Source organism: Perognathus longimembris, chromosome 11, assembly GCF_023159225.1.
Source record: "Perognathus longimembris pacificus isolate PPM17 chromosome 11, ASM2315922v1, whole genome shotgun sequence".
In the NCBI taxonomy this organism is placed as follows: domain Eukaryota; kingdom Metazoa; phylum Chordata; class Mammalia; order Rodentia; family Heteromyidae; genus Perognathus; species Perognathus longimembris.
The window spans coordinates 51,417,565-51,445,026 of NC_063171.1; the positions used below are offsets into that span (position 1 = coordinate 51,417,565).

General features: G+C 42.1%; 1 protein-coding gene across 1 annotated transcript in view; it reads left to right on the top strand.

Annotated features, from left to right (window-relative positions):
• Ptpn14 (protein tyrosine phosphatase non-receptor type 14) overlaps positions 1-27,462 on the top strand; it is a 144,256-nt gene that overhangs the window by 41,052 nt on the left and 75,742 nt on the right. Inside the window, exons 2-3 of the mRNA XM_048356673.1 lie at positions 12,813-13,141; positions 25,228-25,397. Of these exons, the coding sequence (XP_048212630.1) occupies positions 12,968-13,141; positions 25,228-25,397 (344 nt within the window). The 5' untranslated portion in view covers positions 12,813-12,967. The remainder of the gene's footprint in view (positions 1-12,812; positions 13,142-25,227; positions 25,398-27,462) is intronic.

Genomic DNA, 27,462 nt, shown 5'->3' on the forward strand with positions numbered 1-27,462 from the left:
AGATGAATTAAACATATGCTTAAGTAAAAGAAGTGGACAAAGTATGCCAAAATTTTAACATTGATCTGTGGCTGGTGACATACTGATAATTTTAGGTTTTTCCTTTAGTTTTCAATAAATTTGCAGGTTTTTTTCTTTTACAGTGAATTTATAATTAGAAAACATGAACTGTTATTAGAATTTTCTGGTAAAATTAGGAAAAAATCGGACATTTCTAGCACTGATAATTCAAAAGAATGAAAACTCCTGCAAGTAGTTTCCATCCATTTTGATTTTGGAAAGGTATTGTGTGATGCCCAGTTGCTCTTATTTTACATTTTTCCATTGGGCAATGAGAGAATGTTATAAATACTGTTACTGTGAGTGGTATATGTGGTAACTGCCCATTTTCCAGTGTAACAGAACCTGGAGTGACTGAGCTTGGGAGCTAATCCGTCATTTGCCATCCTGGAAATTCGCCAGATTGCGTCACCTCAGTTAGCTCATCTGTAAGTCAGGATTGTGAGGATTCCATGAGATAACGCATGGAAAAGTCATTAGCACCGTTCTTGACACATAGTAATTACTGAAATTCTATTAAATGACAAATAACAGCTGTTACATTGTATAACTAAGAAATAATTTCTCCAAATTTTCTTACATGTATTTTTTTTTTTTTTTCTGTCCTAGGGCTCGAACTGTGTGCTTGGGTGCTGGCTCTGAGCTTTTTTTCTGAGCTTCTTTTGCTCAAGGCTAGTGCTCTACCACATGAGCCACAGCACCCGTTCAGGCTTTTTCTGAGTAGTTTATGGGAGAGTCTCACAGACTTTGCTGCCTGGGCTGGCTTTGAACTGCAATCCTCAGATCTCAGCCTCCCCAATAGCTAGGATTATAGGCATGAGCCGTCGGTGTGCCCAGCTTACATATAATATTTAGAAGGAGCACATGGTAAGTGGGCTTTAAATTTATTTTTTAATAAAAAAATACAACACTAACAATCCAAAGACTGTATAAAAATAGGATAGAGGTTTCTCCTCTGTTCACCTACCCATCAGTCTGAAGGTGGAATACAGAGATGACTGGTTCCCCTTACGTATTACTCTGAAGCTTTTCTCCTACTTTAAAAGTCCTGGAAGTTACTCAGAGCCAGTGTAGATTTAACCATTTGGTTAGAACTGCCTAGTCCCCGCGTGTCATGGCGATGCCGAAGAGTATAGCCTGCTCTGGATCCTGAGGCTGCCAGCATTTATCACCCTCTGCCATGGCCAGCACTTGCTGTGATAAACCTATGTGTAATCGTGAAGATTCACTTCTTTTTTTTTTTTTTTTTTGCCAGTCCTGGGGCTTGGGCTCAGGGCCTGAGCACTGTCCCTGGCTTCTTTTTGCTCAAGGCTAGCACTCTGCCACTTGAGCCACAGCGCCACTTCTGGCCGCTTTCTGTATATGTGGTGCTGGGGAATTGAACCCAGGGCCTCATGTATATGAGGCAAGCACTCTTGCCACTAACTAGGCCATATCCCCAGCCCCCGATTCGCTGCTTTTATCTCCAATGAAAATGTCCCCAACTTTTGCTGAATATAGTACATGTTCATTTTAGCACAGAGGGATTTCAGATTCCAAAATCGGTGTGAAAGATTTGTTGGCTCCTGCCCCCCATCCCCCTTACAGTCCAAGTGCAAAACAGATAACACGTTTTATATTCCCAGGGATTTCTTGGCTTATGTGGAAAGAATTTCCTAAATAGGAAATATTTCCGGAGAAGTTGAAAATCCTTATCACAAACAGAGGAGTGACCCTCTTGAGTTTGGTTTACTCTGTGTCGTATTTGCTGTATTTATTAGATACGAACTGCTTCAGATTGTGCGTACTAAGGTTTTTCAGTGTTCAAGAGCTAAGAGCCCCACTTGAAAAACCTGAGCAGTTGACATTTGCCCTTTTCCCAGCGTGCTCATACCCCAGAGAGATGAACAAAGAAAGCCCCAGAGAGGTCCCAACTTCGCTTGTCATCTCCAGTGCCCAAGACTTTCTCAATACTCAGTCAGGCAGTCTTTGTTTTGAGGTCTTCAGTGGCAACACAGGGATGATAGTATGCTAATAGCCTAACTTAACAACCCCCTGCTTGAGGTACCCAGGCTGTTCTCTGCAATGTCATTGAGTGCTACTTTGTGTAACTTAAGTTGTTCCAAGTACTCACTCAAGAAGTGTGGAGTGTGTGTCTTACAAGGTTGGGGACAGAGAGAAGAAAGGCCACTTGTGATGGGGCTGCCATGTGTGTGCATATATGTTGTCTCCCTGGAGGAGCAGGGGAATAGCATGACCATCTCTGTTGAGAATCTTCGTTGTCCCCATTCCTAATGAACATTGGATTACATCAGTTGGGCTTGTGAGGCTCTTTAACAGCTGACGCTAGTTCATACCTGTTTCGTTCTTTCTCTGCATGATCCAGCCTCCTGGCGCTAGAGCAATGATTGCATTATTTCATTGTGGAACCCGCTTGCTTTTCTTCCTGACTCACCTGAGTGGCCACAGGTCTGAAACCCACTCTGTCACGCTGCCAACTCACCCAGACCTGTAGCTACTTGTTCTCCTCTTGTGTTTTTGTCTCCTTATGATGGATATCTTTTTGATCTCAAAAAATTCTCTACCACATAACTATTGGCTTGTTGAAAGTCATTGGGTGGAGAAGCTTAGAAATCTTTGTATTTCCTATAAGACTCAGCAAAATAACCTACAATAATAACAACACAGAAATGATACTAAGTGCCAGCAATCATTGGTCCCAAACTTAAAGTACTAGTGTAATGTAATGCAACAAATGAATAATTGCATACCAAGAAGTTTTATATCACGCATGAAATTACTCAGTGTGATATAAAACAAACTTCAGGCTGTGCCTATACTTGTATAGGAAACAAGTGAATTTTGTGTTTAGACTTTGGGTTCAATCCCCCAAGATAGTTATACACTTGGTGTATTCCAAAATCTGAAATAAACAACAAGAACCCTAAATCTGAAATAAAAGACACTCATATGATCTTCATGTTTGATGTACCGTTTTCTCTGAGTTAGGAAGGAAGAAAGCGAGGCAGCTTTTGAGCCATGGCTTGTTGTTGGGAGGAACTGGGCTGGATGCTCAGACCCACCCTCTCTCAGTGCTGGCAGAGTCCCTTGGTCACTGCTCTCTGTTTGCATAGGAAGTGACACGGATGAATCCTCCCATCCGAGAGCCCTGGTGGGCCCATGAGGGAACACAGTCAGGCATGGGCAGGAAGGAAATGGGAAAGGGAGGTGTGGAAAACTTTGCTGAGAGAGGTCACAGGCAGCCATGGCCTCTCACCCAGAGCCCCTTTCTTTCCTCCTTCTGGCCCTCCAGTCATACATTTCTGAAGGAAGGCAAAGCGAGTTTCCAGGTGTGTTTACCTTCAGTGAGTTTTTTTTTTTTTTTTGCTTTGAGCCATATGCCCGGCCTGTGACAGCTTTCCAGTGACTTTTGTGATTGTGTGGTTTTTTGTTTTTTTGTTTTCTTCTTAAGAAGAGGTTTTATGTGATATGCTGTGTGTTTCACACAGAGCATTTCAGGAGATGGAAAGCCACTGAGGCGAGAGAGAGAGAGAGAGAGAGAGAGAGAGAGAGAGAGAGAGAGAGAGAGAGAGAGAGAGACTGGAGCATGCTGTGACTGGACTGAGACTCTACTTCCTTATAGAACTTCTGGATTGAGTGACCTTGGGCTGAACTTGAGTCCCAGCCTCAGGGTCTGTCTTTGCTAGATCTGAATAACGTCCACTGTGTGTGAGCAAAGGTGCATTGCACGCGGTATGTCACAGCCAGCCCTTCCTCGTAGAATGTGGAGGCTTGCTTTGGCATTGTTGCTTTTCTATCATCAGATCATAGCTTCTAATCACTTGGATGGGGTAATGGGAGTAAGCCCTCCACTGGCCTGTGGAGGTAGTTCTTAGAGTGCCGCATTGTGCCTGCTTGATAAATGAGGGTGTCAGGACTTTGCTACTTCCCCAGTACTCTAACACCTTCAGAGACTTCCTGTTCTGGTTTCTGCCTATGATTGGCTCTAGCATTCCACAACCTAAGTCACTGTGACTTTTCCTTCCCTCCCCTCTCTCCCCCCCTCCTCTCTTTCTCTCCCTCTCCCTCTCTCTCCCCCCTTTCCCTCTTTCTTTCTTGCATTGGGAGGTTGAACTCACCCTCCATAATATTTTAAAGCAAATACTAGACAGCATATAATTTTATCCACACATATCCAAGACATTCTGAATGCCAAAAGAGAAAACGTTCAGTGAGGTGAGAAAAACAAAACAAAACAAAACAGAAAACTTGTGTCCTGTGAGAAAATCATGTCTCTAGCAAACTCAGGGCAGTAAATCTCCATAGCAGTTGTAGGGAAATGATTTTTTTAAAAAACAATAACCTGGGTAAATTTTTCAAAATATTATCCTTACCATATCCAAGTTAAAAATGACTGTCTTTGATAGTTTACACAGCTGGCTTGCTTCTTAGAACAATATGTGACAGAGAGTCACCCTCAGGTGGTGGGAGTTGGGGGAGCATGGGTTCCAGCTAATGGAGCCTTTGACTCTCAAGAGCACTTTTGTTATGTTGACCATTATGGATGGGACATATTTCTAAATAATTTATTTCCTGCCTCCTTACACAGATGATGGGAGATACTATGGAATTGCCCCAACAGATTTTGGACTGCCCTTTCTATGTTGCTGAGTCTGAGGAGGGCTCATTTTTATCACTTACCTGTCACCTCCTTTGTTGCCATTTGTGTCCTTTGCCTTTGTGTTGGTCTATGATAACTTCCTTGAAATGAGCTAAGGGGCTGAGAGGCCAGGTGAAGGAATTCACAAGGAACTGTGTGTTAAGTGAGAGGAAATGAAGTGAGGCTGAGTTTGTATTTCCTGACCACTGTGGATGACGCTGGTGTTATTTGGGGGCTGAAAGACTTGCAGTGGCTCCATCTACAGGGAGAGCTTGTCCGGTGGTGTCAACAGCCATCACTGTCACTGGGAGAAATATCACAGCAGTCTCTTCCATCTCATTTTAAATGTTATCTATGTAAAAGCTTTGAAGCCAGGTGCTGGTGGCTCACACCTGTGATCCTAGCTACTCAAGAGACTGAAATCTGAGGATTGTGGTTCAAAGCCAGCCCAAGCAGGAAAGCCTGTGAGGCTCTTAGCTTTAATTAACCTCCAAAAAGATGGCAGTGGAGCTGTGGCTCAAAGTGGTAGAGCGCTAGCCTTGAGTGGCACCCCGGACAGCTCCCAGGCCCTGAAGTTAAGGGTCAAGCCCCATATTTCTTGGCACAAAGAAAAGATTTAAAAGGCCATTTACCTAGTGCATAGGAAAGTTGGAAAGAGTTCCCATGGATAATTTTCTGTTGCACCACTGAGTGTGCTTGACGGAAGGGAGGAAATATTGGGAAACATGTACAGTTTGCGTTTGAAAGCTTTTGTTGTCTTCTCATTATCTTTAGCAACCATAGTTGAGACTTGGGTTTTACACCTTGCAAAAAGGCATTTGGCTAAAAGCAGCTTGCTGTGTGGATATGCTTTGAGTGTTATATAGCTTTAAAGTTGATAGTCTCTGCTATGTTCTGCAAGGCAGTTGAGCACAGTACTTGGAGGCAACATGGTGAAACTCTCAGAAAACAAAACAAAACAAACAAACAAAAAACCCAACCCCAAACAAACCAACAACTCCGGAGCCTGAGATCTGGAGGATCATGGTTCAAAGTCAGCTGGGGCAGAAAAGTCCTTGAGATTATCTCCAAAATAAATGAGGGTGTCAGTGCTTTGCTACTTGTTATCCAGTAGCAAAATAACCAGCAACGAATAACCAGCAAGTAATCAGCTGGATGTGTGACTCAAATGGTAGAGTACCAGCTGAAAAGCAAGCCAAGCAAGCATGGTCAAAACCCCAGGTTCACGCTTGTAATCCTAGCTACTCAGGAGGCTGAGCCCTGAAGATCATGGTTCGAAGCCAGCCTCAGTAGGAAAGTCTGTGAGACTTTTATGTCCACTAAACATCGAGAAAAAAAAAAAAAAGCCAGAAGTGGAGCTGTGGCTCAAGTAGTAGAACACTAGACTTGAGCAGATAAAACTCTGGGACAGCACCTAGGCCCTGAGTTCAAACACCAGGACTGGCGTGCACGTACACACACACACACACACACACACACACACACACACACCCTAAAATACAAACCAGTACTGCCAGATAATAACAGCACACACACACACACACACACACACACACACACACACACACACACACACACACACACCCTAAAATACAAACCAGTACTGCCAGATAATAACAGCAGTCAACCAGGGAAATTAAGTCTTAGACTGTTTCTACCAGGGGGAAATAATACCCCTCCAAACTCAAACCAAAACATCACTTCCTTTCTGCTGTTTTGTTAAAGGTGACATCAGAGAAGACATTTGCAGAGCTACTTTCTGTCTCACCTGTCCTACTGCATCTATGTTTTTAGTTGCCCTGAAGAAAATGACAAAAGTCCATATGAAAGCTGAGCTGTGTCCTGTGCAGGTTTGCACACTGTCTGATTGCATCAAATTTTTCCTTTCTCACACCCAAATTGGGGTTGCATAGTTCTGTGAGGTGTGCTAGCTTGGGAGTTGTAATAACATGGAATGCTGGAAAAATTCCAGAGGTATTGGTAAATACAGAGGAGCTGGCTTCTTTTGGTGATTTCAGTACTTAGATTTAGGGGAGGAAAAAAAAAGTCAAGTATATAGGTAATATAGCATGGGAAGTACAAAGAAAGAAACATTCTGAACATGTTTAGAATTTGGATTTTAATTTCTACCTTTCATTTCCCCAAAGACCAGGTAGGTAATTCAATCAGGAGGATTAAACCTTATTTGGTTGGTATTAGTGAAAGATCTCTCTTTTTCTTACCTATCTTGTTGAAAGCTTTATTTGATCAACAGAGTAACCTTTACCACAGTATGAGAATGCTGTCTTTGTATATTGGGCTTTGAAGATTATTGTTGTTGTTGATATTGTATATTATTAAAGATGAGAACACAGAATATGGAAAATCTAGAGGTTATAGCTAAAGATGGAAACTTAGATTATAGAGCTTTTTGGAAGCTGATGGACTGCTCAGGAGAGGGGTTTAGAAATGATTTTGAAGCTTCTCTGTGTAGTCCCTCCCACTGAAGCTTGTTGCCATTAAAGTGTGCTGGCTGTTTACAGAGCAAGTACCCTGACAAATTGCTTTTAACTATTGTGAACATGCAAATCAAATACTTGCATCTCATTAGTAGTACCATTGGACTTTTTTATTTTGCAGAGAATTTATAGGGGATACATGTGTGAGCTCTCTCTCTCTCTCTCTTTCTCTCTCTCTCTCTCTCTCTCTCTCTCTCTCTCTCTCTCTCACACACACACACACACACACCCCTCAATACCCACATCCAAAAATCTCCATTGGAGCACACAATGCACAGCAAGGACTAGAAGAAGAAAACTTGGGCGGAGGGACGTTTCTCTTGGCAATCTGAGTTCTATTTTTGTCCCTTCCCTCAAAGTACCTATAAGCTGATTAACTTCACTGTTACCTCGAATCTTCACAGCAGAAACCTTTCCTCCTCAGTACTGAGGCTCAAACTCAAGGTCTATACTTGCTAAGGTCTCTGCCACTGGAGCCATGTCCGCAGTCCTTTTGCTTTTAGTTTGTTTTTAGCTGGCTTTGGAACCACGATCCCCTATCTCTACCTTCTACAAAGCTGGGGACTACAGGTGAGAAAATAGCACACCCAACATTGGAATCTTCCTATGGCCACAAAATTCATACTCCTAGGTCTCCTTATTACTGCAATGATCTGGAGAATCACTGCAATCACACTGGTGGCTCCTGCCCTGTCTTGTGACTCAAAATCTCAACTATCTCCTGGCTCTGTTTTCTTTCATCGTAATGACTGACGTTCACTTCGCTTCCTACTGTGCACAGAGCTCCATTTTTATGATTATAGGAGACCCCAGAGCTGAATCTGACATAGATCTTTCCCTTTAGGGCACTAATTGAAGAGCTAAGACACACGTGAGCATCATTGTAGTATGAGACAGTGGCCGCACTGGAAGCTATAGTGACAGCTTTTGGATTTTAAGGCCAAAGGTGATTTGCAATTGGTTTTCTCCCGGAAAACACGACTCAGTTACCCATGCTAGACTGTGTGTACATGTTATTGACTAAAATAAGACAGTTGCTAGAATCTTCTTCCTCACTTAGGAGAGTTCCTTGAAGGGACCATTTAGTGTGATGATTGGCTCACCTAAGTTTCCAGTGTCAGAGTTGTGGAGACAATCTGGCGGTATTTGGGCTAGGAAAATGTGGGGCTCAGCTTGGACCTGGCCCAGTATCCCCATGGGACTGTTCTACCTCATGCTAAACTTTAGCCTTTCTTTGGGTTTGTTTCTCATCTTTCCAAAAGACTATGCAGCACTTAGGAACGTAGTGATGTTCTTCTGCACAGCTGAGTCACTGTCCTTTGAGCACACCCAGCACACTATGACCAGAATAAGACCCATACTTGTCCACACAGCCTGGGCGCTGGTGGTCAGGGGAAACACATTTTCTGTACTTCACACTCGTAGGTGAGGAAGATGCTGCCTTAGATATATAGATGAGTTGATTGCTTTCCTTTTTAGTAAATCTTGGTTCCTAGAGTGGATCCCTCAGCTCAGCTCAGCTCAGCTTTTCTTCCTTTGGTCAGACCAGCAGCTCTCCTTAGCATCCCATTGATAATCCCTTCCTCCCTCCTTCCCTCTCAGAGCCTTGGGCATGCTAGGCAAGGCATTAAGGATGAACTATACCCCAAGCCCTGCTATTTCTTTACCAACACAAAGGCCCTGGAAGGTAGCTAACAAGTTCACAAAGTTTAGGAATATGAACTTTCCTCATTGCATTGTATCCCAAATTACAGTAGTCAATGAAGGGCTAATATCATTTTAACTCTTAGCAATGCTGCTTTTCTTTCTAAGATGCTAGAGGGAAGGGAGATTAGCAGTGGTTTTGGAATTAGAGTAAATTAACATTTGCCTTGGAAGAAATCAGGAGTTAATCATTTTGTTGTTATATATTAAATGACTTAAATTGTTTTTAATTTTTTATTTCTATTTTTTTTAACCAGACTGTGTTTCAGAGCAGGTTTAGGTTCACAGTAAAAGGGAACACATGGCACAGGGAATTTCTGTGGACCTCCCTGGACTTTACCCACATGTAGCCTTTTCCACTGTCAGCAGCCACTCTTAGAGTGGAACGTTTATTAGAACTGATGAACTTATGTGGACAAGTCACTATTCCTAAAATCCATCTATCCTTAAAAGTAAATAAGAATGAGGTCTCGTCTCTTTGTGTTTGTGTGTGTGTTCGTGCATGCTCATGCTGCTACTGGGATTAAAATCGAAACCTCCTGTTTTTGCTTGGCTTTTTCTGCTCAAGGCTAGTACACTACCCCTTGAGTTACACCTCCACTTCCTGCTTTTTTTTTTCTGGTCAGTAGGAGGTAAGTCTCTTGGATTTTTCTGTCTGGTGTGGCTTCAAACAGCAATCCTCAGATCTCAGCCACCTGTAGCTAGGATTACAAGGTGTGCGTCACTGGCACCCAGCAAATTTTATGTCTTTGGAAATTTTCATCAAGAAAATGTAGCAAATGTCCAAACAGGAGACGTTGCTCTGAGCATTTGTATTGGCATTTAATTCCAGGTCTATAATGCTCATGTGATTGATAAAGCAGGTGTGAGGGAGAACAGAAAGAGACATGGGAAAAGGCAGTAAGGAGCCTGGCACTAGGCTGTGGAACAGAAAGGAGGTAAAGGGATTTCACACCAAGTCCACTGTATGCAGGTTATTTTAATCCCTGGGAGCAGAATTAGGCTTGAAGCAGGACCACCTGCCTATGTGGATAAGTCACAGGCAGATGGGGATGTGCACCATGAAGTACTCAAGAAATTGCCCAGATAGTGGATAATTCATTGACTATTAAAACCTTAACACTGAGTACTTTCTAAAGGTAAAGACTGTCTCAAGCCAGCACCTGAAACTAGTTTTCAGAAGCATAGCCCTCTGGCTACACCAGTTGTGGATTTTCATTGGGGAAGATGACTTGTGTATTAGAGATGGGAAAATGTTTCTGGCTCTAGAGGAGTGTAGAGTTAAAGTGGACTAGGACTTTACACATAGATTATTTAGTATAGTGAAATCAGTACAAATGACAGTGAAAGTTCAAGAGAAGCTTCTCGGTGTTAGGAAAAGCTTTGGAGGAATTCATTAACAGAGGCAGCAGCATTTTATTTTTAACCTCAGAAAGTATTTATTTTCTGGAGCTATATGGCCAGATTTTTTCCCCCTAGCCATGAATAAAAGACATTGGTCCTGATGTACTGTTTTCAGAAGGTTATCTCCTATAAAATAATCTTCATGTACAAAAAAAATAGTCTTAGGCATTCCAATGGTTTGGAAATATGTGAAACATAAACATTAGTGTTATATTTAACATCATCAAAGAGCCCCAAGATGATCATTTTATTAAGCTTACATTCTGTCCTATTTGTGCATTTTCTTGATTATAAAAACTGCTGTGCACATGGTGGTAAAGTGAACGTCTTAATTTTCATAAGTCTGCGTGGTGTATGTCATACCATAGAATATGCAGTAGAGATTGTTTTTTGCTAGGATTAAACTCTCACTAAGCCAGCCACATTTTTTCATAGGTGTTTAAGATGAGACACACCCAAATGTAAAGTGTCTGGCCCAGGATTAGAAATGTGGATCACTGCCCACAAGACAAATATTTTTCTCCTTTTGAGGCTCCTTGGCTGGTATAGGCATTGAGTCTTGGCCTCTCCGCTTCAGGCTTTAAAAAGTGGAGGGGGGAAATTCATCAATAGTAAACAAAGACTTGAGTATTTGAATTCCATCTTCTTCCTGCCCTCCCCCATTTTCTGTGCCTATTAAGAAATCAGGTTGGCCTACGGTGGAGGTAAACACGATACACTGCCAACATAAAGTGATTTAGAAATGCTAAAGTATTTTACCAAGCCGGAGTTTCTAGCATATGTATTTTAAGCCATCGTAAAGCATATACCTGTCATGTTGAGGAATGTGCCCAGGGCAAGTGGCAGAGACCTGCTGTGGGAATCTTGGAGTGTGTTTTGCTGTGTTGTAGGGTTATATACCCTGACAACCTCCACAAAGCTTGGGGTTCTGGCAGGGTGTGGTTTATAAATATCAAAGCTGTCTTATTTATTAACCGAGGAATTCCTGCAAATAGTTGTTATTCCTGCTTGTCCATCTATGTGTCTTGAAGCTCAGGCATAGTCCAGAGTTAATTGGTGGATGAATGGTGGATGTCTTTCACCCTTGGTAGATCTGCTTGAGTTAGGGAATCAAGTTGATCAGTCAAGTGAACAAGAGGTGGTCCTTTGAGCTCGATGGAGAACAACTGCTTAGACTGAAAAGCTTTCTGGTGTTTCTGGCTTCTTTGAAAGACAAGTTTCCTGAGCCTCCTACGCACAGCATTATTGACTAAAGGTAACATAGTTAAAGCCCCTTTGGTGGCCTGTTTTATGCTTGGTGTCTTTCTGTATGCTAATAGTTTTCATTTGATGCTGGTAAATCTTGTTGTTTCTTACCAAGTTAATTATCTGAAATTAAGTGATTTTTTTTTTTTTTGCATCAAGCATTTTGGCAACGGAACAAAATGACTGGGAATGGTTCTGCACCATTTAAATATTTCCTGAAAACACACATTTTGTGAATTAAAAAAAATTGAATTAAAGCACTTATGTATTTTAGAAGTCTGGGGATGTAGTTCAGTGGCAGAGCATATACTTTACATATTCCAAGTCCTAGGTTCAGTCTTCAACACCAAAAAAGAAAATCATATATTTTAAATTATTTTAAGTAGTGGAAAGTTGCTAGTGGGAAGTAGGTGACTATGTATATTTCTACTATTTAGAATCATCCATCTTAAATGAAAGAGAAGGTAAGAACTTAAAATATAAAATCAAAGCTAATAATGTAAATAAAAATGAAGTGAAGAGGAATGAGATTAAATTTTAAATTCATGAAGCACCTCACTTTTCTAGTCTCTCAAATAAGTGGCTTCATTTACTCAAAATGAGAAATCATGCCTAGAAGTTGAAAAAAAAATTAAAAACCACATTCAGTTATTCCACACTAGTGTTTTCTTGAGCAGAGACAGTGTTGGACGGTGAAAATGGCCCGTGATTGAGGTTGCATAGGCATTAGGTTGAGTATTGGCTTTGCCAAGTTTCTCTGAGGATGGTGGGTGAGTTCTTTTTTTTTTTTTTTTTTTTTGCCAGTCCTGGGCCTTGGATTCAGGGCCTGAGCACCATCCCTGGCTTCTTCCCGCTCAAGGCTAGCACTCTGCCACCTGAGCCACAGCACCCCTCCTGGTCGTTTTCCATATATGTGGTGCTGGGGAATTGAACCGAGAGCTTCATGTGTAGGAGGCAAGCACTCTTGCCACTAGGCTATATTCCCAGCCCCGGTGGGTGAGTTCTTGAATTGCGCTGTGCTCCTGGAATGGTAAAGTGGCTTTTGCCATTACTCTTATAAAGTGCATGACCTCCGTAAGGCACTCAGAAGCTACAGAGATCACAGGTGCTCGAAGCTGTTTTTGTTGTTCATTTTTTAGCGCTGCTAGGATGTATGTGCGTGCACATGTGTGTCATATTTGCAGTGTGTGTGTCATGTGTGTACCTACCAGCAGCAGCTTCTCTTCCTTTCCGCAATCAAGACTGTTTCCTTTGTCTTCCAGGTGTCTTCCAGAGAGCCACATCGGGCATGGACACCTTTGTCCCTACTACCTGCAGGAGCACAGGGGGTAGCGTGACTGCCCAGTCACCAAGCTGCTAAAGCCATCTCAGGGGCGAGCGTGCCAGGAGAGGAGGGCGGTGTCCCAGGCACAGAGCCATGCCTTTCGGCCTGAAGCTCCGCCGGACCCGGCGCTACAATGTCCTGAGCAAGAACTGCTTTGTCACCCGGATCCGCCTGTTGGACAGCAATGTTATTGAGTGCACGCTGTCTGTGGAAAGTACAGGGCAAGAGTGCCTGGAGGCGGTGGCCCAGAGGTTGGAGTTACGAGAGGTAAGCATTAGTGCAAGTGCACCTGCCTGAGCATGGGGGTTGGGAATTGCCAAGAACTCCCCAAAGGAACCAGTTATCTGTGGTTTGGGACCTGCTGTGATTTTTATTCTTGGTGTGATTTGTGATCTCATTGACCTTCAGTGGATCAGGAGACCTGAGCAAGACATTACTTAGAGTCACCAGAGCGAGGACATTACCTAGAACTTGCCCCTTCCCCCCTCCCGGTGTTGGATTCTCTTTTGCTTTCTGCCGCAGGAAGGTATAGATAGGGAAGAGATGAAAGTGAGACTCTGAATTTCAGAATCCATTCTCTGTCATGACAAGAATTGAGTGGGCAGCTGGCATTTTGGCATTAGGGCTGTATCTCAAGGAGAAAACGCCCACATCCAGGATGGGTGCAGCTGCTTTTTTGTTTGTTTCTATATTTTCCACTTCAAAAAAAAAAAAAAAGGAAAAGAGAAAAAGCATTTAAAGTAAGCATTACCAGTCAGAGTTTTGGGGGAGGGCTTTCATTTATCTTTTTGTTTTTCTTTTTTTGATAGGAGGTGGGATTGAATTCAGGACTGAATGCTTGGTAGGCAGGGGCTCTACCACTGGGGCCATGGCTCCAACCTCTTTATAGTGTGTAGTTTTTAAGATAGGAAAATAGACCTAGGTTTATCCGAGATGTGATCTTCGTGGAGCTTTCTGGTATCCTGGGGAATGACAGGTACATGCCATAGTAGTTGGGATCAAAGGCATACATTCACCCCTCCACCCCGCCTCCCTCCCACAAGCCATTGATTGAAACGAAGTCTATAAAACAGTTCTTTGCTGGTCCTGAGGCTTGAACTTGGGGCTTGGATGCTATCTCTGAGCTTTTGTACAAAAGACTAGCAGTGCCCTACCACCTGAACTACAGCTCTACTTCTGGCTTTTTAGTGGTTCATTGGACATAAGAGCCTCATGTACTTTCCTGCCCAGGCTAGCTTTGAACTGTGATCCTCAGATCTCAGCTTCCTAAGTAGTTAGGATTGTAGACGTGAGCCACTGGTGGCTGGCTATCAAACTTACTTTTGCATGCTCTGGCTTTGAACTGCTCTGATTGCCACCAGGCCCAGCTGGAGAGAGTTTTTAAAATGAAGATTTGACCGTCTAAAGATACCTTTAGTACAAAGCATCTTCCCTCCCCTTAACATCCTCCGCATAGGCTGACTGATGTTTTCTGGGAGACTTCTACCTGAACACTTCCATCTGCTGTTTTTTGTTTTTTGGTCTCTGGTTTCAGTAACTGAACTGTTCTTTGAAGTTTATTTTCCTATGTAGGAGCTTCTCCTGGAGAGCAGGTATGCGTAGCCTGGGAGCTGACACAATAGAATAGACAGATGAACTACTCTGATCTTGCTGACTGGTCTCTGCTTATCTTCTTTATTGACAACTCAGTAGGATATACACGCATACATGCATGAGCATAAAGGAAGAACTCTAATACTGTAGATCGATTGGGCGGTAGACTCATCTAAATTCTTCTGAAAATTGAAATTATAGGCAACTTATTAATATATACTGTGGTTTTACTTTTGAGGACTTTTAGTCACTCACATGAGATGAACTATTATTCCTAGGCATTGGGGAATCCTGTAGCAAGTGGTTAACTAGCTCTATGCATAGGCTTTGTAGTCTTGGACTTGGTAAAAGGTGAGAGGTGTTTGGCATGCATATGGCAGTAATTACTTGCTGCAGATGATTGATTGTCTCAGCAAGGCTCAAATGGCAGTTCTAGATTATCCCACAAGGACATTGCCAACAAGGATGAAGCAGAGCAATCAACTTCTCCTAACCTGTGTACCTTTCCAGGTCACTGATGTTCCAGTGCTCAGGTGGCCTTTGCATTGAATGCTAGCCCTTGCATATTCTGAATGAGAACATCCATACACTGGAGCAAGTCTCTGTTTTTCTTTATATTTTAGGTTTTCATTTGGGGCCAGGTACCTTGAAGGTATGACCTTTTATAATTCCATCCTGAATGAAAGATAAAGCAAGCTAATGCTTTGTTCTTCATTTGTACGTACACACCCCAAGCAAGTATTTGTCTTGTATTCAGGAGCAGAAGGGATATGGGGGATGAACAAGGGTCTGTTCCTTATACCTTGATCTTATGTTTGGGTCATTTCTTTCTTTTTTTTTTTTTGGCCAGTCCTGGGCCTTGGACTCAGGGCCTGAGCACTGTCCCTGGCTTCTTCCCGCTCAAGGCTAGCACTCTGCCACTTGAGCCACAGCGCCGCTTCTGCCGTTTTCTGTATATGTGGTGCTGGGGAATCGAACCTAGGGCCTCGTGTATCCGAGGCAGGCACTCTTGCCACTAGGCTATATCCCCAGCCCCAAGTTTGGGTCATTTCTAAACAGAAGTGATGTTGTCTCAGAGAAGAAGTGGAAGTCAGCCTAAAATTCTTTATCCTTCAAAGGCTTGGAAATCACATAATGCTGACATTTGGCTTTACCATTAGAAATAGTTTAGGTAAAGAGCAGTGGTAGAACTCTGTGGTAGAACACTTGCCTAGAATAGAGTCCCAGGTTCAAGCCTCAGCCTGAGTTTTAGAATAGCTTCATATTAAGAAGAGATGGGTGGTCTGCTTAAATTTTTAAAATTTATGATCAACATGAGTGATTTTTCCATCTGATTTTATTAGTTAAAAAAACAGGTTTATTTTAAAGATTGCAATTTTAGGTTCACAGAAAAATTGAGACACAAATATGGAGATTTCCCATTTCCCTTCTGCACTGACTCATGAATAGCCTCCCCTGTTGTCAGCCAGCCTCCTTCACCAGAGTGGTTTCTTGTCATTGTAAGCTGTGTGTCAGAGCCGATAGCTTCCACTGGGGTCATGTTTGGAGCTGTGCATTCTATGGGATGGACAGATGTTCCATGGTCTGTGTGGTGGAGGATATGAAGGCTTCATTTGTTTTCAGTGCACTGATGAGCCATGTACCTCACAATTCACGTGAACTTCCTGGCATTCACAAGGGCCTGGGTATGGTTCTCATGGGCAGCAAATACAGTCTGTGTGTGTGACAAGATGCCTTTACCCAGATGCTGTGGAATTTCGAGAAAAAGACAACTAAGAAACAAAGCATAGGAGACAGTTCATTCAGGCTGAGAGGCCTAGAAGCAGGAAAGAACTCAGAATTTTCAGTGAAGGGCAGTGTTTTGGCTGCACTGATCTGTTTGTACATATGGAATGGTAGTAGCAGTAAGGAGCTATGGGATGAAATCTGTCACAAAAGAATAGTTAAATAATTGTCGCCTTCTTTGGGCAGGTAGGGGGGTTGTACTAGGGTTTGAATTCCGAGTTTCTGTGCTTGCTAGCTAGATACTCTACCTACCTTTTGAGCTAGGTCCCAAGCCCTTTTTATTCTGGTTATTTTTGAGATAGTCTTTCTTGTCCCCTTTCTGCATTACTAGCTTTTCCTGTCGAGGAAATCTGTGAATCTTTCTATTTTGCCAAGGCTAGCCTGGCATCCTACTTCATGGCTGGGATAACAAGCTATCATTGTGCCCAGCTACTACTAGTTGAGGTAGAGATCTCATGAACTTTTTTTTTTTTTTTTTTTTTTTTTTTGCCAGTCCTGGGCCTTGGACTCAGGGCCTGAACACTGTCCCTGGCTTCCTTTTGCTCAAGGCTAGCACTCTGCCACTTGAGCCACAGCGCCGCTTCTGGCCGTTTTCTGTATATGTGGTGCTGGGGAATCGAACCTAGGGCCTCGTGTATCCGAGGCAGGCACTCTTGCCGCTAGGCTATATCCCCAGCCCCTCATGAACTTTTTGCCTAGGTCAGCCTTGAACCGTGATCATTTTGATCTTAGCTTTCCAAGTAACTAGGATTACAGACATGAGCCGCTGGTGCATGGCTTTGTCATTTGTCCCCTTTTGATGTATCATCTACTGTGTATGTCAACTCTCATGTAACTCTTATAGCAAGTCTGAGCGTGTTGCTGGGGAGATGAGAGCTCAGGGTGATCCCCTACTGTAGTCTTCTACTGACAAGTTGTGGGGCTGGTTTGAACCAGCATTGTGCAGTGGGAGGAAAGGGTCATAGTCAGGTGCTTTGGGAACCACTCTCCTAGTTTTATAGCTCAAAAAAGGTAATGTGTGGGAGTTTAGGGCTAGGTTTTTATCTCAGTGGTATGGCATTTGACAAGCATGCACCAGGCCCGTGTGTGTGTGTGTGTGTGTGTGTGTGTGTGTGTGTGTGTGAGAGAGAGAGAGAGAGAGAGAGAGAGAGAGAGAGAGAGAAGGAAAGAAGGTGTCTTGTAGTAGACATTTGTGAGTTTTAGGGGGAATAAAAGACTGCTTATGAAGTGGAACGATATCCAAGAACTCCAGGGAAAGAGTGCAATCTCTTTTGCATCTTAGGAAAAGAACCCAACAGTAGAATGGAATGGGGAATGGGGAAGAAGGGAGGGATCAGAGGAATAGGAAGGCATAACAAAAAAGTCCTGGCAATAGGTAAACCTTTGAAAGGTCAGAAAAAAATCAGGTATGAATTTCTGGCTGGAAACTCTATTATGGAAGAGACTTAAGAGATGGGGGAGGGGGGTGGGGGGACGGACTCTAGAACTCAGAATTCTGGCAATATAGTTATATCTGGATTCATGGATTTAAGGCTTTTCTTTCACATTAGTAGGAACTTTGGTGAGCATATATAAAAACAGGGCTGTTGTGTTTATAGAGGGGACACTATATCTGCACCCTCACTTCAGTTTACAAATCACTGACACTGCCTAAGAAAGTTGCAATGTTGTCTTATAACTAATTCATATATTTAAAAGTAAATATTTGGCTCTCTGTATACCTGGGGTGCTCTTCTGTGAATTCAACTAATTGTGGAGAGAAAATATTCAGAGGACATTCCATCTGTCCTGAATACAGTCTTTTTTTTCTTGTCCTTATATACTAAGCAGTACAATATAGCAACTACTTACATTGCATTAAATATTATAATCTACAATCTAAATATTAATCTACAATTAATCTAAGGATGACTTAGATTATTACAAGCAGCCATGTGGGTTACATACAAACCATACCATCTTGTCTCCTGGACTTGAGCATCTGTAGATATGGTATCTGAGCAACTCCTTGAACCAATTACCAGGAATGCCTGTATACTTCTTGCACTTTAAGCAGGATATAGCTGTGTTAGTGAGAAGGTCCTTTAGAAACATGTATTGGAGTTGTCACTGTTTGCATGAAGTGAATTTCATTAGCATGAACTTATTAAGTGCTGGTGGCGAGTGGAACAGAGGAAACTTAGATGGACTACCAGTAGGACCATCAACTTTTTACCACTTTTCGATTGTCAAGCTAGTATCTTCTGAGACTTAAACACTCTAGAAAACAGATGCACGAACTTGGCTCCAATTCTCACCCTCCCTGTGTCTAAGAAAAGAGATAGCAGAGGGTAGTGACATGCAGTATGTGAGCTTGGACTAAACTGTCTGAGTTGGAATCCTGGCTCTACCACTCACTAGCTATGTAATTTTCCATAGTTACTTAATTACCTTGTGCCACCATTTCTTTTTTCCTCGGTAAAATGGTAATAGTGACGTAAGGGCCCTCTGAGTCATTAGGGGAGTCACAGAGCTGTGTGAAGTGGCTCAGTGGCACGGTACCCAGCACATAAGAGTGTTGGCTATGGCCATCTTTTCAGGACACCATCAAGGCTCCTTAGCCTCTGTAAGAAAAACTCCCAGGGACTGAGTTCTTACCCTTTTCTAAGTCTGCTCGTTCCATTTTTAGATGGCTTCAATAATTAGAAACCGCCATCTGATACTGAGCGAAGAATAGCAAAGTCTTTGAATTCCTTGAAGAGTAACTAAAAATGACACTGTGCAGTGTGTGGTAGCCATTGAGGACTTAGATTGTTGGCTCGTTTGATGTGTGGTGAGGGTCAATCATTTTGAAGACTTAGTATGAAAAGGAAAAGGAAACATTCTCAATAATTACTTTCATACTGATTATAGCTTCCAGTGGTAATATTTGGGATGTAAATAAACTTATAAAATAATTTCATCATTTTGCTATTCTGAGGGAGTTCCACACCTCAGGAGTGATTTCTTGGGTATGACACTGGCTTCTTGTGTCTGGGTTACTCTGCTGCCTTCTTTCCTGTATTTTCCCTAAGATAGTGGCTAGAAAAAGGAAGACAGTACCTTTGATAATTAGGGATGTGTCAGTTATAGAAAACTTACCAGAGATAGGTTGCACACAAGGTGGACTTTACAGTTATAATGATGTACAGTGGCTTGCTTTCCCAACTTGCTGTAATGTAATAGCATGTACTGTTTCAGAGCTGGTGTGTGGTGACCTTTTAAAGTATTTTTTCGTGCCCCAGTGAAACTCTAGTGTTTATATTTAACCCTTCTGAATTTTATGTGGAAGCATACCAACTCTCATTTTTTAACTAGCTAAGCAGGCAAGCTGTTAATATTCAATGTAAGGTCTTTCAAACTTTCGGATGATTAGCTCTTAAATGTGTTTGCATTAAGATCAAGGGTTTAATCCCTTGTAATTGCCAAGATCATCTAAAACCCTTTCAAAGAGCATTAAAACCATGTTATGGGTCTCAAATTGGAAAAGCAAAAGCCTTAAAAAAATCCCTGTCCTCTTGGTGCTAGTGGCTCATTCCTATAATCTTAGCTACTTGGGAGGCTGAGATTTGAGGATCGGGGTTCAAAGCCAATTCAGGCTTTTATCCCCAATTAGCCACCAATAAGATGGAAATAGAGTTGTGGCTCAAGTGGTCGGTTGTCAACCTTGAGTGAAAATGCTGAGGGAAAGTGCCTGCGTTTAAGACCTCAAACCAACACCTCCCCACCCCCCATGCAAGCATGCACACACAGAGCTTTCCTATCAAATTTTAATGTGGAGAATTAAATTATGTCTTTATAAATAAATAATGAAGGGCAGGAAATGTAGCTCTGTGGTGAGGCACTTAGGTACCATGCACATATCCCTGGGTTCCAGTCCAAAATCACAAGATGGTGGGGCAGGTAGGGTTGGGAGTAAGGAAACAATTTTGGGGCTCACCATGTAGCTCAATGGCACAATGCTTGCCTAGCATGCTGAACCCTGGGTTTGTTCCCTAGCATCACAACCAACAACAATCACCCACACTTTCTACTAGCTTTTTAAAACTCTCCTATATTATTTATTTTGTAAACAGTTTCTGATCATGAGGTTAATACTGATACAACTTCTACACTTTTGTTCTTCAAATACAGAGTCAGCTAAAAAGTCATTTTATTAGCACTGATGTCACGGAAACTTCTTTTTAAGAATGAGATATTCGGTTTACTGTCCCAAACAGTAAAAGTTTAGGCAAACTGTAGAAATGGTCTAGTGAGGATGCAAATGAAAATGAATGTAGAGAAATAGAAAACAGGCTCTATGCTGTTGTGATACCCTGAGAATCCCTACTGTAGGTAAAATATATCCCTCTACCTTATTTAAAAAAAACAACCAAAATTCAGCAGGACTTTGCCCTACATTTTTACCAGAAAGACAAATAAGATGAAGAGATGAGAAAAATAGTCTAAGATCATTCTTATTGCTCTTTTTCCATTCTAGTAAGAATACTTATTAATATACTTATAAATGCACCATTTCCTACTATTTTTAATAGACTTTTTCAGAGCAATTTTAGGTTCATGGCAAAATTAAGCAGAAGGTATAGAGATTACTCTGCCAAATCCAACTACTTTGAAAGGCCCTTGGTTTCTACAATCTTTGCACTACACTGGAAGATGGGACACACTTTTGACACTGAGGTAGTGACACATTGTCCTGCCACTGAAGATGCTGGGAAACTGTGGGTGCATTCATCTATTGATGCTTCCTCTACTGAATTGCAAAACCCCAAGCCAAATAAGCCAGGAAAGTATGTACATGAAAAATCTCATTTGAGTGTGGTGTTCCCTTCATTCTATCAGTATAATGCATTTTTTTGGGGCGGGGGGCAGTCCTGGGCCTTGGACTCAGGGCCTGAGCATAGTCCGGTCCCTGGCTTCTTCTTGCTCAAGGCTAGCACTCTGCCACTAGAGCCACAGTGCCACTTCTGGCCATTTTCTATATACGTGGTGCTGAGGAATCGAACCCAGGGCTTCATGTATACGAGGCAAGCACTCTTGCCACTAGGCCATATTCCCAGCCCAGTATAATGCGTTGTTTGTAGTTGGTTCAAAGATATAGTTCCTCTTCCCCAAACATGGTATCTCCATCATTGTTTTTCATCATTTCAAAACTCATAGCAGCAGAAGAAAAATAAAAACAAAGGAAGGAGTCTTATACCTTGCCCAGTGGTATCATGACAATGCTTACTTGGGATATACCAGACATCAACAAGCATTTTAGGCAACACTCAGGCAATACAATGAGCTTGATGGAAGAAATGATTTCTATTTGGCACCATTTGCCATGGTTTCCACCATCACACAACAGTGTTTTGTCGTAAAACTCTGTTAACAAACCCAAGTTAGAGTTTAGGTTGGCAAGTCAACTTTACTGATCTGGTGTTGATCAGTCGGGCTGGAAGGGATTAATAGTCCCTTGGATAGCACAGAGAAACTTGCTGTGTGCCCATCGCTCGGATTCTGTGTCCTGTGAGGCACTATATGCATATGGTAGAATAAAAGATTTGTGAATTTGAGGTATAGTTTCAAGCACTACTGTGAGCATGGGAACCTTCCAGGTGGGCTTTCTTGACTGGGTAACTAACTGGGTTCAGCATTTTCTGGTCTTGAGAAGGACATAGAAATGGTTGCCAATTGATTACTTGCCTCCCTCAATCCTATCCTGCAAGTGGGAACTCCATTTCTGGAGGAGTTACATAACTAGTTTGTCTGCTGAAATTGCATGACGAGTCACTATGAAATGTGCTCTGTCCTCTAGAAAATGCTGTACTATGAAGCCACAACAACAATAACAACAACAACATCTTATGCCATGAATTAAGGTTTTCCATTAGAAGTGGGTTGTTTTCCTACTTATAATTCTATAATATTAATTATGGCTCATGGCTACTGCCCTACTGAGTTCTCTCTTGTACCTCAGTACCCTCTACTTCTGCATGTACCCAAAAGTGTATTATGTACACATGTGTACTCAGTGGGATATTCTTTCACTGGGCTTTTTAAAAAAATTCTCTCACAGGAGGTCAGGTCTGGGTAAATGATCCAGATGAGTGAAAATGAATAAAAGGGAATTTAAAACATAACTAGCTTTCAAGACCTAGGAGCAAGAAAATATTAATTCTGTTCCCAAAAATTGTCAAAAATGTTAGTGTGGTTACTGTGACTCCTTTATAAATCTGATGGCACAAATTTGAAGGCATGTTATAGTTAGAATGAAGTAGAAATCACAAAATCTCCCCCATGTGACAGAATTACTTTTAGTGAAACGTAAGTCCCTATGGTTCTGATAAGTCTGTTAAGCAGTTACGAAGCTTGCTCTCCCTTCTTTCCACCTATGCTTATAAAAAGGCTCTTTTCTGACTATAATAATTTCATAGCATGCTACACTTTATGCATATTACTTCATTTATTATATGCAAACATCATTGAGACCTTTATATGGCACTGTCTTCCATAAAGGAATTCCATAATGGGAATTATGTGCATTATAGAACTACCTTCAACCCTTTTCAGACAAGTTTGCTGAGTGAAATACCCAAGTTATCTCATTTTGAGGTTAACATTAAGCCTGTTTCATGCATCCCTGAGGCTAGATCATATAGTTCATATTTCCAGTGTTCATTTAGGGGAGTCATTGTTTCGTGGTTATTTTCCTCTTATTCCTTATAGATGATCTGACTTCTACTTTGGCCTATTTTTTAAATACCTCTGTTTTCTAATTCTATGATATGTAGGTGAATTAATCAATATTCCATTCCTTTAACATATACCCAAGATCACTAGTTTATAAAGAGAAAAGCATGATTTTGGTTTATAGTTTTTTTGTTTTGTTTTCAGATAAGCTGTGTTTGCTAATTCTGTGGTTGATAGGTGAATGAATCAGCTTTCCATCGCTTATAACATTTACCTGAGATAACCAGTTTGTAAAGAGAAAAGTGTTATTTTGGTTTAGGTCCCAGTCCACAGTCAGTTAGTTGGTCCTGTTGCTTCGGGCCTGTGGCCAGGTTGTCATGGTAGGAGTATATGGAAGAATAAAACCATGTACCTCGTGGTCAGAAAGCGAAAGAGATGGTGAAAGGACTGGGGGCTTTACAATCCTCTTCCAGTAACCCCTAAAGACCTTCCCTTAAGCTTCCCCTCTCCGTTGTATGAAGCTGAGGACCAGGCCTTTAACACAACAGGTCTTTGACATTGCAGGTCCAAATTTTGGCAGTAGGGCTATTAATAATACAGATGAGATAGACCGATACAGTTGGCCTGTCTCCATTTACTGGTGGTGGTGGTGGTGGTGGTGGTGGTGGTGGTGGTGGTGGTGGATAGGAACAGAAGTAGAGGCAGCCCAGCAAGCAGCAGCTGCCACAAAAGCTATTGTTTATGAGGTACTTACTGTGTGCCAGCACATGGGTGAGGGGCAGTTTCTAATCATTTCAGCCTGTGGATGAGAATTTCCCTCATTTTTATTTCTCAGGTGGGAAAGCTGTCAAGTGGCGGGCTCAGTAACTTACCCATCATTCCCCCTCTAAATTCTTTGAGATAAACTTTCTACAGAGTCTGTTTTCTTTCTCTTGAGCACATTTCATTTTTTTCTGTTTTCACTTACACTAGAGCAACTCATGGACTCACTGCAGCTAGGAGATGAACAGTAAGGGTCAGGATTCACCCAGTTTGTCTGTGTGGATGCAATTATCATCTGGGCTCTTGTTTGTTGGCATTTTGTAGCTTGAGTAATGTATGGATTTCTGCTGTGAACTTGCCCTTTACAACACCATGGAAGAAAGGAAATCCATTCCAGAAAAGAAGAAAAGAAAAGATCCTTTTAAGCAGCGGAGGCTGCAGCTTTCTGTAGACAAGGGCACACCTGGTTTGCTGGTAAAGCCAGAGCCCCAGCTTCAGTAGCGATTTCAGCGGGGTAGTGGCGGGGGATGATCTTTGGTTCGCTGAGGGGCAGCCAGGGGGAGTGGGGACGTCAACAGAAGAACGCCTTTGGAAATCAGACTTTGTAATGAAAACATTCTTTTGAAGGCAGATTTCCAGGTGTGCTGTAAACCATCCCAGGCTGTAATTGAAATATTAAAAAAAAAATCTTCAAAAGCACTGATCTCTTTTTTTTGTGTGTGGGGGGGGAGTGATTATTGTGCTAATCCTGAAATCCTAGTGCGAATTAATATGAAGACAAGATTGGGTGCACAAAAGTACCTGTTTTAATCATTTCACATGTGGTTCAGGACTCAACTGGTTGCAGCTTCAAGTTTAAGGGTGACAACCTTGCTTTTATCTATCAAATCCTGCCATAGTCTGCCAAGAATAGCCACTAGGGGCTTGTGGGGCATCTGTGGAGAGGAGAGCCTTCCTCCCTCAAAGCTTGGTATGGCAAGAGGTTCATGTATAATAAAGTGATATGGGTCATTCATTGCTTTTAAAATACTTCATCAAAGCTTGAAAAATATGCATACATTTATTTTGTTGAAATCTAGTATTATATGCTTTTTTTCTTTTTTTTGCTATAGTGCAGACACTACAGCAAAATTGGCAGAAGGTTTTATCTTCAGAATCAAGTAGTAAATTCTTGTGCAGCAGTTGTGAGGGCTGTGGTAGCCTTTGCCAGCTTCTGTTAGCACACTGCAAAGTGAGCCTTCAGAACTTAGAGGAAAATGTCTGTAGTCCGGATCAAACACTTGTGCAAATAGCAACACTGGGTAGTACCTCTGTATCTGAATGCTCTCTACACAATACTGTATTGCATTGATACCATTTCTTTTCGTTTGGACCCAGGTTTAGAAAGTCAAAGCTGGCTCCTCCTGTATAGTCTGAAGAACTGAGGGTAATGACACAGGGGCTGGAGTCTTGCTTGCTGTGTGGTCTTGGGATGCTTTGTGGTAAGTGCAAACTGATGGTGATTTTATCCTTTTATCTAGACCCACTACTTCGGCCTTTGGTTTCTCAGCAAGAGCCAGCAAGCAAGATGGGTGGAGCTGGAGAAACCTCTGAAGAAACATCTGGACAAATTTGCTAATGAGCCTCTGCTTTTCTTTGGAGTCATGTTCTATGTGCCAAATGTATCATGGCTTCAGCAAGAGGCCACAAGGTAGGACTGTTCTCTTCCTCCCTCCCCCTAAGTTCCACTGAGGGGTGGGGACTAACTGTGAGGTCTTCTGAAGAAGCAAATGAGCTGGCTGTTTTACGTGTGTGAGTGTGTGTGTGTGTGTGTGTGTGTGTGTACTGTAAGAAATAAAGGAGAAGTTAGTGATTAATTGGTGGTTGCTTTAAGGCTGTAGAATTGTGTTTGAATCTATGGATCTACTCCATAGATTTTGTGTACCATTGGTAAGGAGGCAGTTGTGACCCTGAGCCAGGGAGAATATTGTGTCTGACATCATAGAAGTGTTATTAGGGAATGGTGAATAAAATGGGTGTGTTAGTAACTTAATAAAAGTTAATCACTGGGGCTGGGGATATGGCCTAGTGGCAAGAGTGCTTGCCTCGTATACATGAGGCACTGGCTTCAATTCCCCAGCACCACATACACAGAAAATGCCCAGAAGTGGCGCTGTGGCTCAAGTGGCAGAGGGCTAGTCTTGAGCAAAAAGAAGCCAGGGACAGTGCTCAGGCCCTGAGTCCAAGCCCCAAGACTGGCCAAAAATAAAAGTTAATCATCCAAGCCAAGGCGCCAGTGGCTCACACCTGCAATCCTAACCAACTTACTCAGGAGGCTGAGATCTGAGGATTGTGGTTCAAAGCTAGCCCAGGAAACTCTGTGGGTTTGTGGCTCATGTGCTAGAGTACTAGCCTTGAGCAAAAAAGCTCAGGGACAATACCTAGATCCAGAGTTGAAGCCCCACAGCCAACAAAAGAAAAACAAATCCCAAAATGTTAGCCACCCAATACTATTTTCATCCATCTTTTCACTTAAAACTCTCCCAGCTTCCAATATACTATTGGGCTATGGATTTGGACTAGAAGATAATGGAAGTTAAGACTGATGTGAGGGAGGAAAATATTGAGGTCAAGAGAGTGATTGTCTTGGGTTGAACAGAAGGGGATGGGAAGTCAGCAGTAGACAGGAAACCTGGGTATCAGCCTCACGCTGTGGTGTCTTGGAGAAGCCACTTGCCATCTTTGAAGTTTATATATGTAAGAGTTCATAAAATTTTGATGGTTTGTGATTCAGCAGAGAACCAAGAAGACTTCTGGTGTCAGTACCTTGTACTTAGGGGTAGGCATATGCCATGAAAATACCTGGGAAGCTTCCTCACTAACTGGATATTTTTAATAGGAAAGGAAATCATGTAAGCCCACCTTTTTTTTTTTTTTTTTTTTTGCCTTGACCTTCAGAATGCTTGTGAAGTCAGGCAAGAAATGTGCTTTAGAAGAACATAGAGTGATTGTTCATTGTGTTGGTTTTCAGATTTTAAGTTTCTGGAATAAGGGTAGGGTCCACTTGGGATCTTCACATGTATCTCTGATAGCCTTTGTTTTCTTTTTTTAAAATTATTATTATTTTAAAAAATAAAACTATAGTTAACTAGATGGTATGTGAGAAAATAGAGAACATGCATTAGCTCATAGCTCAACTCTACCAGGTATAGGGTTCAGTTATCTCCGGCGTCATATGAAGAAGCACTTACGTCCTGTGACGTACTGTTTTCAAGTCATGTCCCTATCCAGGTCTGTACTGTAGAAAAAAGTGATTAACTCTTCCAAATGGGAAAGTTTCCACTGGCTTTTGAGTCCTCCTCAAGTTCTTTACACTATACTAGTAATGTAACACCCATTCATTTCTAAGCTATTGGAATGTTAAAATGAAGACAAAAAGTGACAAGGGTAAAAGCCAGCATTATGAATTAGTAAAGTTTTTTGTTTTTTGTTTTTTTTTGGCCGGTCCTGGGGCTTGGACTCAGGGCCTTAGCACTGTCCCTGGCTTCTTCCCGCTCAAGGCTAGCACTCTGCCACTTGAGCCACAGCGCAACTTCTGGCCGTTTTCTGTATATGTGGTGCTGGGGAATCGAACCCAGGGCCTCATGTATACGAGGCAAGCTCTCTTGCCACTAGGCCATATCCCCAGCCCTAGTAAAGATTTTTTTAAAAGCATGTAAGGAGAATGAAGAGTTGGTAGTATGAAGATGTCTGCTGTTGAGAGAGAGCAGTTAAAG